General features: G+C 39.5%; 1 protein-coding gene across 1 annotated transcript; it reads right to left on the bottom strand.

Moving 5' to 3' along the window:
* Positions 1-50: 50 nt before the first annotated feature.
* Positions 51-13,377, bottom strand: znf598 (zinc finger protein 598). Its single transcript, XM_053493262.1, has 12 exons — positions 13,141-13,377; positions 12,374-12,486; positions 12,168-12,297; positions 11,865-12,076; positions 10,223-10,440; positions 10,017-10,131; positions 7,260-7,438; positions 6,834-6,936; positions 5,050-5,891; positions 4,809-4,962; positions 4,564-4,708; positions 51-2,965 (listed from the first exon to the last, which is right to left on the bottom strand). The coding sequence occupies exons 1-12, from the start codon at positions 13,312-13,314 to the stop codon at positions 2,612-2,614; spliced, it is 2,739 nt and encodes a 912-aa protein (XP_053349237.1). The 5' UTR covers positions 13,315-13,377; the 3' UTR covers positions 51-2,611.
* Between the last annotated feature and the right edge of the window lie 763 nt (positions 13,378-14,140).

The following is a 14,140-nucleotide window of genomic DNA, read 5'->3' as shown; positions in this document are numbered from 1 at the left end:
TGTATATATCTATGTAGTAATAATAATAGTCGTAATAATGAAACTAGATCTTTGTATTTAACCATTTAATTTCCATCTTTAAGGAGCCAATTGTTTATCATTCCTTAATCTGTAAGTAAATATTCTATTTTTCATTGCTGTAAAAAACAGAACCAGACTCCAACATAACACAATTTTCAGTCATTACCGGGTATCAAAAGAGAAGTGGACAGGAAAGCACATCCGGCCCTGTTCTCCTAATGCATTTACAGACATGAACAGATTTGTACAAAAGCAGGAGCAGTGCAGATGCTGGGCACAGAAAAAAAAAAGAAAAAGAAAAAAATATATAATAAAAAATAAAATAAATTAACCTGCAGTCGAAATAATGAATGTGCACTTATTCTCATGTTTAACTCCAGAAGTCGGTACCTCATTTGGCTCCGGCTAAATTATTGCAAGAAGGCTGATGGTTGAATACAAAAAAAAAAAAAAAAAAAAAAAAAAGATTAACGAAAAATTGAATTTTGTGCATACTCGGGTACACAATCCTAAAAGCATTTTTAAGATATCCTCCTTAAATAATAATAAGTCCTAAATAAATAATGATGAAAGCTAAAACAAGTGCTGAGGTGTCACAGTGACTGTGTAGCGTGTTAGGAAATGGAGAAAGTACAGGGAGTCCCAAAGGGTCTTCAAACACAGGAAATTAACTGATTACATATTTAAGAAGGGTTGAATTATTATTATTATTATTATTATTATTATTATTTTCCTGCATCAAGCAAAAAAAAAAAACTACGAAGAAAAGACTGGAACTTGGTCATGAAGTGTCCCGCACATGGAAGGACAATGCTGAACTGTCGAGTTCACAGAAGAAATGCAGGTGGGGAAAAATGATCTGATATCTCTTAAAGACTTTTTAAGAAAAGCATTTCCATACACGCATGTGATGAGAACTCAAGGGTTTGGGACTAAACAGCTGCGTTTTCCATAAGAAAACCACTTGTTGGTGAGACTCATCAGAAAAAAGGCTTTAGTTTGCTCGGGTTAGATTAGACGTTGGAGTGATGGAGAAAGGTCATGTGACCTGACTGACCCTATCTCAGAGTGATGGGCATGTCAGGATAAGAAGGAAAGCGCATGTAGCGATGCTCCCATCATGCATAGTGTTTACTGTACAAGCCTCTGGAGACAGTGTTATGATCTGGGGTTGATCAGTCACTCAGGTCTAGACTCAGCAACGTTATGGGGCAATAAAATTAAGTCAGCTGACCATCTGAATGTACTGAATCACAGAGTATCACATCTATGGAGGGTTTTTTTCCTTTCCTGATGGCACGGACATATTCCAGGCATTAAGAGTGTAAAAGAGTGGCTGCTGGAGCACGAGGAATCATTTTCACACATCAGCTGGACACCCCGTCCATCATATGGAAAATAAGTGAATAAATATATTGTTAATTTCCCAAAATGTATGGAGACATTTGGCCCACGTTGTAGTCTGTATATGAATTATAGAACCAGCCAAAAAAATAATACACTTCAGGAGAAGAAAAAAAATATTATGACATTATATTAATAGAATATTAATAATATTATTTTATCTAAATCAAACATGGGAATAAATTTAGAATGTAAAAATTTATACAAGTTTTTCTTTTTCTGATGTGTGTATACATTTAATTGGCTGACTCTGCAGTTGTGTGTGTGTGTATATATATATATATAATATACAGTGGTACCCAGGCATACGGACCTCATGCAAGCAATTTGGCCCCCAAGAAATTTTTCAAGGATGTCATGAAGCACATCAGCCAGGATAAAACAGAGCGGCTTGGTTGATTTTTAAAGCAGCCGGTGCGAAGAAAAATCATAAATTAAGATTAAGTGAGGTTCAGTGTCTATTTCATATTTTACTTCATTTACATGTCCTTTTTTAATGTTTTGATTGTTTTTATATGCAGAAATAATGATTATTGTCTTGGAAATTGGTAATATTTGCAATATGTTTTGGGGTGGCTGGGACGAATTATCTGTATTTACATTATCTTCCATGGGAAAACGTGTTTCACTATACAAAATTTCACCTCAAGGACTCGCCTCTGGAACGGATTAAACTTGCATGCCGAGGTACCGCTGTGTATAAATGCTGGAGGAAGGTTCGATGAACTAGAACTAGAATTAGAAAGTCACCATGTCTAAATCATGAAGGTATAATAACTGAGGAAAACGTCACCCAGAACTACAGAGACGTGAAACTGTATTATACAAGAACAATAATGATGAATACACCAACGAAAAGATTTTTCCTCAAAACCATTTCAATCTCACCTTGTGTTGGGACTTTTTTTTTTTTTTTTTTTGAGATCTTAGAAAAAAGAAAAGAAAAAAAAGGTATTTCAAATGCTGTAACCCAGGGGTGTTCAAATCCAGTCCAGGAATGCTAATGGGTGTTTAACGAATAATTAACTATCATCCCAGAACCAGGAAGTCACCAAACTCCACTGGACTCCAATACAGGACTTGGACACCCTTGGTCTTGGACACTCTACAGCGCTGAGTGACTGATGATCCCTCGTGGCCTTGAACATCTCTCCGTCTGTCGGAGTCGTACCCATGTTCTTGGTGGTTAACTGATGATCTTGCTAATAGCCTGGAGAGACGGGAAGTCGTCTTCACCGATATGCAGGGTCTTATGAGCGTTGAAGTCTTTAGGGGACAATACCTGCTTGCAGGTAGGACACACCTGGCAGTCCAAATCTAGGTTGTTGTTACCCGTTTGCCAGGCTTTCTTTTTGTTCTTTTTGCCTTTGGAGCCTGGCTGAGTTTTCTCCATGGCTTTAAAGTCTGCATGGGCAGTGAGAAGCTCCTGCTGTTTTTGTGTGTCTGGAAGTAGAACCAGCAACTCGTTGAAGACCCTACTGAAGTTCTCTCCCAGAAGCTCGTGGCAGCTTGTGTGGTACTGGGCAGCAGAAATTAAACCCTGGGAAACACAGAAGATATATTATTATTATTATTATTATTATTATTATTAATTAGCATTTTTATACAGGGTGCTGGATCCATAAGCATGTTTTCTTACAACTAAATTTGATAGTTTTCTTTTTATTTCAGACTTAAAAGAGCCTGAAAAGTGTGTGGAATTCTTCTATACAATTTCTTGAGCAAAAAGTTATATAGATATATTAAGTTTGTTGTGTGCATTATTATTTATTTATTACCATTATGAATTTTTTTAAATCATTGGTTAATGATTCTTTTGTGTGTGTATGGTTGTTTGTATGTCCGTATATACAAATATGGGAAAGTAATACCATGTCAAAATTAGATGATATTCTCTATACAGTGGAGCCTTGGAGTACGAGCATAATTTGTTCCAGAAGTGGGCTTGTATTCCAAAACACTTGTAAACCAAATCGGATTTTCCCACAAGAAAGTATGGAAACTAAAATTATTCGTTCCACAGCCCAAAACCAACAGAAAACCGAATAAAGGTGTCTGCAAAAGTTTGGGCACCCTGCAGAGTTAATACCTTGTACCGCCCCCTTTGGCAAGCTGAGACCTGACAGTGTCAGGGACTGTTCACAATCATTGTGTGGAAAGACCAGGTGTTGTCAATCTCAAGTTTTAAATGCCCAGACTCATCTGGCCTTGCTCCAACAATCAGCACCATGGGTTCCTCTAAGCAGTTGTCTAGAACACTGAAACTGAAAATAGTTGACGCTCACAAAGCAGGAGAAGGCTATACAAAGGAGTTGTGGTACACCACTCCACTATAAAGAGATACTTGTACAAATATGGTCTTCATGGAAGAGTCATCCGAAGAAAACCTATTCTACGTCGACACCACAAAAATCAGCGTTTGAAGTTCGCAAAGACCATATAGACAAGCCCGACGCATTTTGGAAACAAGTTCTTTGGACCGATGAGGTTAAAATTTAACTTTTTGGCCAGAATGAGCAAAGGTATGTTTGGAGAAAAAAGAGCACAGAGTTTAATTAAAAGCACCTCTGTCCAACTAATTAAGCATGGGGGTGGATCAATCATGCTTTGGGGTTGTATTGCAGCCAGTGGCACAGGGAACATTTCAAGAGTAGAAGGAAAAACGGATTCAATCAAATTTCAGCACCAGCATTTCTTTGGACACCAACTTGATGCCATCTGTGAAAAAGCTGAAGTTAAAGAGAGAATGGCTTCCAAAAATGGATAATGATCCAAAACACACCTGAAAATCAACGGTGGATTACATGAAGATGCGTGAACTGAAAGTTTTGCCATGGCCTTCACAATCTCCTGACCTTAACATAATTGAAAATCTATGAATAGACCTTAAAAGAGCAGTGCGTAACAGGCAGCCCAGAAATCTACAACAACTGGAAGACTTTTGTAAGCAAGAATGAACGAAGATCTCAAACAAGAACTGAAAGACTCTTGGCTGGCTACAAAAAGCGTTTACAAGCTGTAATACTTTCCAGAGGGGGCAGTACAAGGTATTAACTCTGCATTAACTTTATGCACATTAATAGACATTTTTACTTTGTATTTGTATAAAATATAAGACATCTGGAGAAGACTTATTACCTGTCTGAACTGGCCTGAATAATTTTTAAATTCGTTGAATTTGGATTCATCGTTCTGGAGATAGTTCTGTATTGACTGAATGAGGTCCATGTTCCTCTGCTTGAAGTTTTCAGGCATGTGATAAGTTCCAAGTGTGGATGCTGGTCTATAATTATAGGATTAAAAAAAAAAAAAAAGCTTGTCAATACCTAACCATTCTAGTATGGATAGTATTTTATTCTTTTCTACCCATCATGCCTGCTCACCTGTTAAAGACGGGCAGTGTACATTCTGCTACATTACTGTTAAGCGGGACGCCGGTGAATCCTGGAGGAGGCTTGCTGATCACAGGCGCAAGACCAGGAGGGGGTGGAGGCAGCGCTGGCTGAATGTTCGTCACTGAAAACGTGCTCTTAAAACCTGAAATACAAACACAAAACAATTAAAGTCTTTATTGCTTCAGACAATATACAAAGACTGCGTGTGTAGAAACCGGGCGTGTCATACCAGGTGGAGGTTTCTTAGCAATAAGAGCTGGGAAATCCTCTTCTTCAGGCACAACGGGCGATTCCGAGATGGGCTGCTTTTTGGCAGCAGGAGGCTCTTCAGGAACGATGGTGTGCTTGGTTTCCTTAGATCTTTCCTTATATCCGTTTATAAACGTATTTGATTTGGGAATTACAGTGCCTTTAGTGTCAGGGGGCATGGTCTCGGGGACGTTTTCTTTGTGAGCGGTGATGACCGATTCTATGTTATGTGCAGATGTAGTAGAAGGTGTGGCTGAAGGCTGTCTCTTCTTCTTACCATTCTTGTTAGCGGGCTGCGACGAGCCATTTTTCACCGTGAGCAGAGATGAGATGTCCAACATGGTGGGGACGGCACGGACCTCCTGAACCATTTTGGCAGCCCGGGGGTCCTCGTCATCGGATGAGACTGGGGATTTGACTTTGGATGTGGTTTTAGTGCCCGAAGAAGAGGTAAGCTTCTTTTTGCTACGAGATGCTTGAGCTTGAGAAACGGTCGAGGAGGGTGGCGGGTCGCTAGCGGAAAATGCGGGCGCAGCGCTGCTCGAGTGAACCCTCGTTGGCAGAACGACAGGCTTATTATTATTATTATTGAGCGCACCAGATTTACTTCCTACTTGCGACCAAGCAGATTGCTTATTCTCTTGAGGCTTATGAGGTCTGATCCTGGAGACGAGTGCTGGGAAGTCCTCCTCTTGGAAGGATGAAGGCTTTCTTGTTTGAGCCACGTATGCTGGGGTCATTGGTGCTGAACTCATTGTACCGGAATGTACCAGGCTGGGGAAGTCATCCTCTTTCAGAGAGACAGGCGTGGGTTTTACCATGCTGGAACAAGAAAAAAAACAACAATCAAAAATTTTACTGGCATGTAGTTCTGAAATCATATTGCACAATAAACAATCAGACAAAAGTTTCTTAAGTTTCAAGGTTTATTGTCATATGCACAGATAAGGAACACCCCCCCCCCCCCAATCCAAATTTGCTGTCCCCAATGAAGGTCATGAAAAATAATGTAAACATGGGTATTGAAAAAAAAAAAAAAAAGATTTAAAAACAAAGATATATTAAAACACATTTTAAAAGCATATGAAAATATACACTAATGCTCAAAAGTTTGTACCCCCTTTCTAACTCCATGTTCTTTCCTGATTTTTATTTCTTTCTACACTGTAAAAAAAAAAAAAAAAAAAAAAAAAGGCGTTTATCCAAAATACACAATAATCTCCTTTGAACAGTTGATATTGAGATGTGTATCTGCTACTTCTGCTCTGTAAAGCTTCATAACGGCTCTAATCTGAGGTGCTAGTTGTTAATTGGTGATTCCTGAGGCTGGTGACTCTAAATGAACTTTTTCTCCGCTTTCCTGGGAAGGTCCAGTTCCAGAACAGCTGACCTTCATGCCTTAAAATAACAACTGACTGTGAGTGTTACATAATTACATTATTCCATAGTTTTGAAATCCCTTGTATTTTAGTAGAATTTAGAAAATAAATCACTAGACAAAAACATGAAATTCCAAGTGATCCCAAACTTTTGAGCGGTAGTGTCAAACGGTTCATACAAACTTAAATAATCCTTTTCATTGTGTAAAGCTGCTTTGCGACAATGTCATTTGTTAAAAGCACTTTACAAATAAAAATTAATTTAATTGAATAGTGTATACTGTGAACAGGCTACGGAGTGTGTGAAAAATTACACAAAATTACAAAATATACATTGTTTATATAAGTATACAAGTGCATTATTACACAGTTTTGTCAAACATACCTAATAATAGGTTGTGGTGGTTGCGTTGGTGGTGGAGCTGCACCAGCTCGTAATACCGGGAAGTCTTCACCCTTCAGCGGGACGTTATTTTTTGTTGATCGACCTAAAAAAAAATATAAATACTTTTTTGATACAGTGATGTGTCACACTTGAATGATTCAAATCAAACTAATTTTCATATTACACAAAGACAACTAGTTTTTAAATAACGTTCATTTAATAAGGGGGAAAAAAAGCCTGCCTGGCCCTGTGAAAAAGTAATTGCCCTAAGACCAAACAATGGGAAGTGACTGAATTCTACTCAGTGGGACTGTGATTAGCACGTTTCAGTAACTCTCACAGTGAGTGAGGCGAGATCAAGCCTGACTGATCAGATCAATCAAAGTCTTCAAAAATAATAATAATAAACTTTAAACCCCACTTTACCTTGCATGTCACCAGGAGGTTTAACGGCAACTCGGCTGCCTCTTAACTCATCGCCATCCGCTGTCTCTTCTTTGCGTGGTTTTTGTCCACCTCTCTCATTAACTTGTCCTCTTTCTGCCTGTCGCTGGGCGGCCTGTGAGGCCTGAATCGCTGCGGCCAGGTCCCGGTCTTCTTCCTCTCTGAACACAAACACAACAAGTACCAGTTATGATTCGTCACGCAATAATGAGTGTCTGGAGATTAATGTTTTAAGGTGTGGCTCGAATCCATTCTCGAGGTGGGGATCAATTATTACACCACAAGCATTATTACACCATAATGAGATTAAAAGAAATTAGGGCTGTAGCTATTAAATCTTTTAGTAATCGGATAAAATGTCCTTTTGCTTAAATAAACAGCCATGTAAAATATATAAGAAACAAATATCAACTCGTATTTTTTTTAAATGCATACAGCATTTTATCAAAAAATAAACATTATTATTCACAATTCAAGGAATAGCTTAAAGTTTACTGAGATGAATTAAGTGCATTACAGGGCCATACATTTTTATTTTAAAGCTTTTTCTCACACGCAAAAACTTAAAAAGAACAAAAAAAAAAAGGATTTCAAATGAAGTAAAAAGTATAGAAAAAATTCTTGGTGGTTTCTTCATCTCTTGGCTCGCTGATATTTTTATCTCTTCCTTCCATTTTGCATCCCGCAACAGAACGCTCCCTCGAATCAATCGAATCAACTGTTTGCGCCTCTTTCCGCTTTTTGGGATGACGTAAGCAATTTATCTTCGTCTGTGTTTAGTGGCAGCTTGCATCCGGAAGCGCGCTGTGTAACGCCCAACAAATAATTACGCAAAAACATAATGCAAGCTTGAAAATGAATTAAAATAAGCTTCGAGGCAGAAGATTTTGCCTCGATCATTTTTTGTAATGAATTACTAGAGTTACTCAAGGAATCGTTATATAAATATAAAAATCAGGTAAAAGTAGTACTGCACAATAAGTTTGGCAATAACTTTAATAAGTATATGGTTACTTTTAAAACCCATTTTAGGTGATGAATATGTTCTTAACAAGATCTATTTGTGCCATTATTTGCTGAAAAAATATTATTTTGCTTTGACTAGGGCTGTATTAGATTTAAAAAAATCTGATTTATAAAAGCTGAAATGTAGAAAATGTTCCTTTATTTATAGAAACTGAAATAAACACATAAGGTTTTTTTGTTCTTATTTAAAACCATGTTATAGCACCATTACTTTTTTGCCTAAAAAAAGTATGGAAGACTCATATCAGACTCCACACGAAGCCGGTGCGTTCCCTATCCGAGAATTTTTTTTTTCCTAAACACGGCGTTGTCTCAAAAAATATCTGCGTACACACGAAACCACTGAAAACGGTGTAGTATATATGCCAGACCAGTATGGGGCGCTGTAATTCTGCCATAGAGATACACTATACACGGAGAAGACGACTTTGAGCATGCGCATAACCTTCGCGCTGTATACGAACCAAGATTGTGTTGTCCATTATCGCTTGTTGCTCATAACAGTTGCATAGAAACAATAGATTTTGCTGTAATAAAGCTAGCAGGCTTTGTAGCAACATGAACACAATCATATAGTCCGCCATTATTGTTGTTGATGTTACGTGTGACGCAGCCAACACGTGATGTGATGACATCATCGTTTCACAAAATATACGGATTGGCCGTACACACAAAGACGCAAGGGTGTCGTTTTCAGATTTATTCACTTTGGGACCCGGTTTCAAAAAATAGCGGTTTCAGTCTCCTAAAACGCCGGATCCGTGTGAACGAAACGCCAATACGATTAAAAATGTATACGTATACAGCGAAACGCGTCTCCGTGTGGACAGGCCCTTAGACCGCTTATAATCTACATCTTCCTTAGAAGCATCAGAAAAGCTACATCAGATGGGGGAGATTAGGAAAAGTCGCTACCAGCTGACCCAGTGGTTTCCAATCTCTTTTTTTGTTTTTCATGGACTGGCCATCACGCGATTGTAATAAAGCATAACATGGGCGTAATGTTTCTGAATCAAAGACTGATGGGAGACACAGATATCTGAAGTCTAACGCTCATGTCCTCTATCTGATTTGTAATTTCATATTCATTGCTGTCACTGCAGACAACACCGTTTCCCAAAGACAGATTGTTAAAAACTGAAGCATGGGTTTTAGGACTTTGTGGCGATCTCAGGATATTCCCTTTTTGACTTTAATCCAGAACGTCGTCAGATTTAAAGTCTCAAACATCATTTTAAGTCCACATCTATTACACAGAGGGACTTGGAGCATGTGAATCACCTTTTGCTACAAACCCATAATTTAGGTAGAACTCTTTGATTCTTGACATTTTTTTTTAAATGCAGTTTTTTTTAGTAGCCTCAGAGTCTCCTCTGCTGTCTCATTAATTAACTGCTGTCCCCTCAAAGTAACTCTTGTGTTTTAGCTTGTAACATAAGTTTAGTTTTATCAGGCATCAAACCGATAGAGAGAAATGTCGCGAAGGAGGTACAGGCGGAGGCGAACGGGAGATGATCATTTTTCAAAATAAAACACTCTACAGAGGATGCAGATGCAAAAACATGCAAATTAGTCTCCTGGGATAGGCTCAGGGGCACCATTCACATTTACAAGAACATTCTACCACTTTGACATTTGCTCAAGATGCACTTGTCTGATGACATAAATGGGCTGTCGTTTTATTAAAGCCTTTGTGAGGAGACAGAGCCATACCTGTTGTACCTCCAGCTTCTTACGTTCTGGTGCCCCCCCTGAGGTCGTCCTCTTCCTGAGTGCCCTTGTCTGTTGAAGCGATCAGCTTCCTCGTAATCGTCACCACCCACAAAACCTGAACAAGCCAATCAGAGACCGGTGGGTAAAAAAAACCTGAAAACAGGTCAGAACCATGGCACGAGACTACAGAGATCTGAGCCGCTCACCGTCATTCCGTCTCTGCTGGCGTGGAGCGTACTTAAACTGTATGTCGATCTGCCGGTTTTGTCGCGCCTCGGCCCGGCTCTTACTGTGCTCGGCCGCTTTGTGGGCCTTGTAGTCGATCTCAGTCCGAAAGGCGTGTGTGAACTGCTCTGTACTGCAGCGACCTTCCTCGCACAGGAAATGGCTTTCTCTGAAGTGCTCGCTGAGAAAGTGGTAGTCACTAGAAGGGAAAAAAGTTCATTTGTATATGTGTAAGTATATGTACAAGTAATAAAATATTATAGAACAAACACACCCACATGACAGAGTATACATTGGCGGGCCGCCCAAATATACTGACGCCACCCAAGTGTATTTGCTCACAATTTTTTTAAATCTTTTAGAGGGAACAGTGCTATTGGCGATCAATTTACCATAAGCGGATGGTTCCCATCTCGCACTCCCACTCCTGTACCTGTTTACTCTTAAAAAAAATAATAATAAATAAAGTACTTACACCCTAAATCTAATGAGTGGTTGTGCCACCCCTTGGCAGCAACAACTGCAATCAAGTGTTTGTGATAATTTGAATTTATTCTGCTAGACTGTTAATCCAGCGGATGCCAACTGGCGTAAAAAGAACAAGAAGGTACTGATGGTCACACATGCTCAGTTGAGAAACCCAGTTTCACACGGTGAACGTGCCCTTCTTAAAAAATATAAATAAATAATAATAAATAAAAAAAAACAGGAGGATTAAACCATAAAACTCAAACACAGATCAGTGCAAGGGTCTTATGCACTAAAATCATACATATTTACTTAGTATTTTAGTTCAGAGAGATATGATAAATGTCTCAAAAATTGCATTTTATATGACAATTTTTCACTGTTAGAACATTTCATGTACACAAAGGTTGTCACGGGACTACGGCTAATTATAATAGGAATATAATATTTGATTGCGATAACACAGGCAACACAGCATTGGTCAATGACCATAAAATTATTATTAATATTTTTTTGAGAACTTCAGACATCAAACTGTGCATTTGGGTTTCTGATAAGTCAATGCTACCAGAATATGGGAATGATGTGGCAAAAATGTAGAACTCAAATTTGCACATTATTATTATTATTATTATGTCTCAGAAACAAACTAAAACCATAAAACATTTAATCTAATGAATGTGTTATTTTTTTGCCTATGTCACCCTTCTTTTTGTAATTTTTTGCTCAGTCATGTTTGTATAGTTGGTTAAAGCAAATAAATTACAGTTCATCATATTGCCTATGTTGTGCTAAAAAAATGATGTGTCGTTTTATACTGCACAATCCTGAGCATTATATATAGTTAATTAAAACATAATGTGAAAAAATTCTCTGGTTTTTGAGGGCTAACTGCTTTGACAAATAGTGCAATTTCTGTACATTATTTTTTAACTTCGTCTTACTTCGTCACATATGAGCAGATAGAAGAAGGAATTTGTAGGCTAGATCTTAGAAATATGAAATTCATGGAAATATCAAATAAATCAAAATAATGAGTTAAAGCTCATATATTTGTCATACCTAGTAAATCACTTTTCCGCTAGCAAAAACCACCATAGGTGTATTTCACACCTGAGGGAAACACTGCACAGGTGAGCAGAAACATGGGCGTACCTGTAGTATTCTTGCGCTCCATCCGCATCACAGAAATGACAAAAGTAGTGGTCCCGCCGCAAATGCTTAAGCAGTTCGTCGTTATCCAGAAACCGGCAGTCGCAGAATTTACACAGCGGATGTCCGCGGTGAGACGTGTCGTCCGGGTCGCCCTGTATCCGATGTCGAGCCAGTTCTTTACGGTTGTACCACTTCCTCTCATAGGAGAAAACCTGCGTGTAAAATTTGTACGATTATATGTAACACATTTAACAATAAGTTTAGTCCTTTAAGCGGGCACCTTTAAGTGCTTTAAGCTGGTACCTTTAAGTGCTTTGCGCATAATTTGCAGGAGAAGAGCTCATGCTGCTTCCGCATATGCTGCTCCAACTCCTCGAATTTGGAGAAGACCTTGGGCTCCGGACATCGCGGACATTCGGACAGTAGAATCTTTCTGAATTCGGTGGGAAAGGTGTAGGTAAGAGATGAACAAGACTGAACACAAAATACAAAAACTGACAAGCAAGTACCTGAACTGTGCAAAGATCTTCCCGTCAGCGAAGCAGAAGTCGTATTTCTTCTCGGACTGGTAATCTTGCTGAGCGAGAGCGGCGAAGGGCTGAAGCTTGCGAACAAATATAACCTAAGAGAAGACGGATTTTAGATTGGTGAGGATGAAAAGACAATATGATGTAATACAATAACATCCTGCCATAGGGTACGACTTAAAGGAGTCATATAAGCAGTTCAGCTAAAACATAAAGATTCCTGTGTGTTGAGTCAGCAGTGTGTCTGAGGGACACGTTGGACTAAAGATTGACCTGAGGCTGATCAAGATGGACAAATCTGGAAGATCAATACTGAGTGTTTCTATCTGGAGTAAAAACTGACAGGATTTACGTAGCACATAATAAGTGGGGGTTTTTTTTAGTCATAAGTTTTAACTTTAGCTTATTTAGAGTCGTCTAAGTAGTTACAGGAACACAATTTTATTCATTTTTTTAATGACGAACAGAAAACTTGAGCAACTCAAAACTTTATTGTCAGTTAAAGTAAAAGTCAGCTAGCTAACTAGCCTGGACAAACTTCACTCCACTTTAGTTAATCACTCCTTTCCTGAGGTAAACCATATCTTATATTATAAACATATATCAAATAATCCACCCAGCCGTCTATAGCTGTACACTAGCCGGCTAGTTCCTGATTAGCATCAGGCTGAGGGAGCTAGCAGGCCCTGGAGGCTAGCGGATTAGCCCTGTCTCCCTCCCCCGGCTAGCGGAGGCGCTCAGGCCGCTACCTTGTCCAGCTCCACCCGGCAGACGGCGCAGTATTTCTGCTCGCACAGCACGCGCATCTTCGTGGAACACCGGTAACACACCGGGTGGTCGCACTTCCCCACCGCGAAGATGTCGATGTCCTGGCAGCAGAGCACACACACACTCTCGGCTTCCTTCTTCATCGCTGATTCCATTTCTATAACAAGCGCACAAATCCGATAAACTCCGCTCTCGTGCTCGCCGGAACTGACTGTAGCTAACGCGCTAATGTTGTACTCAGCGTGGACGTAGTCACTCGGCACCGATGAATCATGGGTAGAGCGGGTACGCATGACGACACAAAGTCCGCCATATTGCAAAGGTCGAAGTTCTTAAGCGTGTGTACCACGAGCTAAGGGTGGAGCCTTGTGATATAAATGTGGTATATACAGTATATATAGAAATATTCGAGAAACATGTACGTCATAAACGTCTTTAAATCATAAACAGTGACTAGTGTTAAGCATTTTGGCTCCTTAATTCCAGAGTTGGGAATTTGAGTTTGCATGTTCGCCCTGTAATGATGGGTTTCCTCAGGGTATTTCAATTTTCTCCCACAGTCCGAAGACAGCCCATCCATCTAGGAACCTCTGTAGTCTCTGTAACTTTATACTTTATTTAACCTATGTATATTTCCCATTTTTCAAACGTGGTAGGACCCCCGGTCAACACACTACAGTCAATTTGGGAACGCCAATTAATCTAATCTTCCTGTCTTTTAACTGTTGGAGGAAACCCACCAAGCACAGCGAGAACATGCGAACTCCACTCACACAGACCCCGAGGCAGGAATTAAACCCAGACCCTGGAGGTGTGAGGCGAAAGTGTTAACCACTAAGCCAATGTGCCGCCCCAAGGACAGGCAGATTTGGCTAATTGGCATTCCCACACTAAATTGCTCATAGTGTGTGTGTGTGTGTGTGTGTGTGTGTGTGTGTGTGCGCCCTGTGATGGATGAGCAGGAGAATACCTGAGCAAGTT

The sequence above is a fragment of the Clarias gariepinus genome, chromosome 3, assembly GCF_024256425.1.
Source record: "Clarias gariepinus isolate MV-2021 ecotype Netherlands chromosome 3, CGAR_prim_01v2, whole genome shotgun sequence".
In the NCBI taxonomy this organism is placed as follows: Eukaryota; Metazoa; Chordata; class Actinopteri; order Siluriformes; family Clariidae; genus Clarias; species Clarias gariepinus.
The sequence above is the reverse complement of the archived record's forward strand: the minus strand, read 5'-3'. Positions and strand labels throughout refer to the sequence as shown.

Coding starts and splice junctions, on each gene's coding strand:
- znf598 (XM_053493262.1), bottom strand. CDS start 13,314: ATGGAATCAGCGATGAAGAAGGAAGCCGAGAGTGTGTGTGTGCTCTGC. Junction 7,439..10,016: donor AGAAGCTGGAGGTACAACAG/GTATGGCTCTGT, acceptor GTTTGTGTTCAG/AGAGGAAGAAGACCGGGACC. Junction 2,966..4,563: donor ATTCAGGCCAGTTCAGACAG/GTAATAAGTCTT, acceptor TGTGTTTCCCAG/GGTTTAATTTCTGCTGCCCA.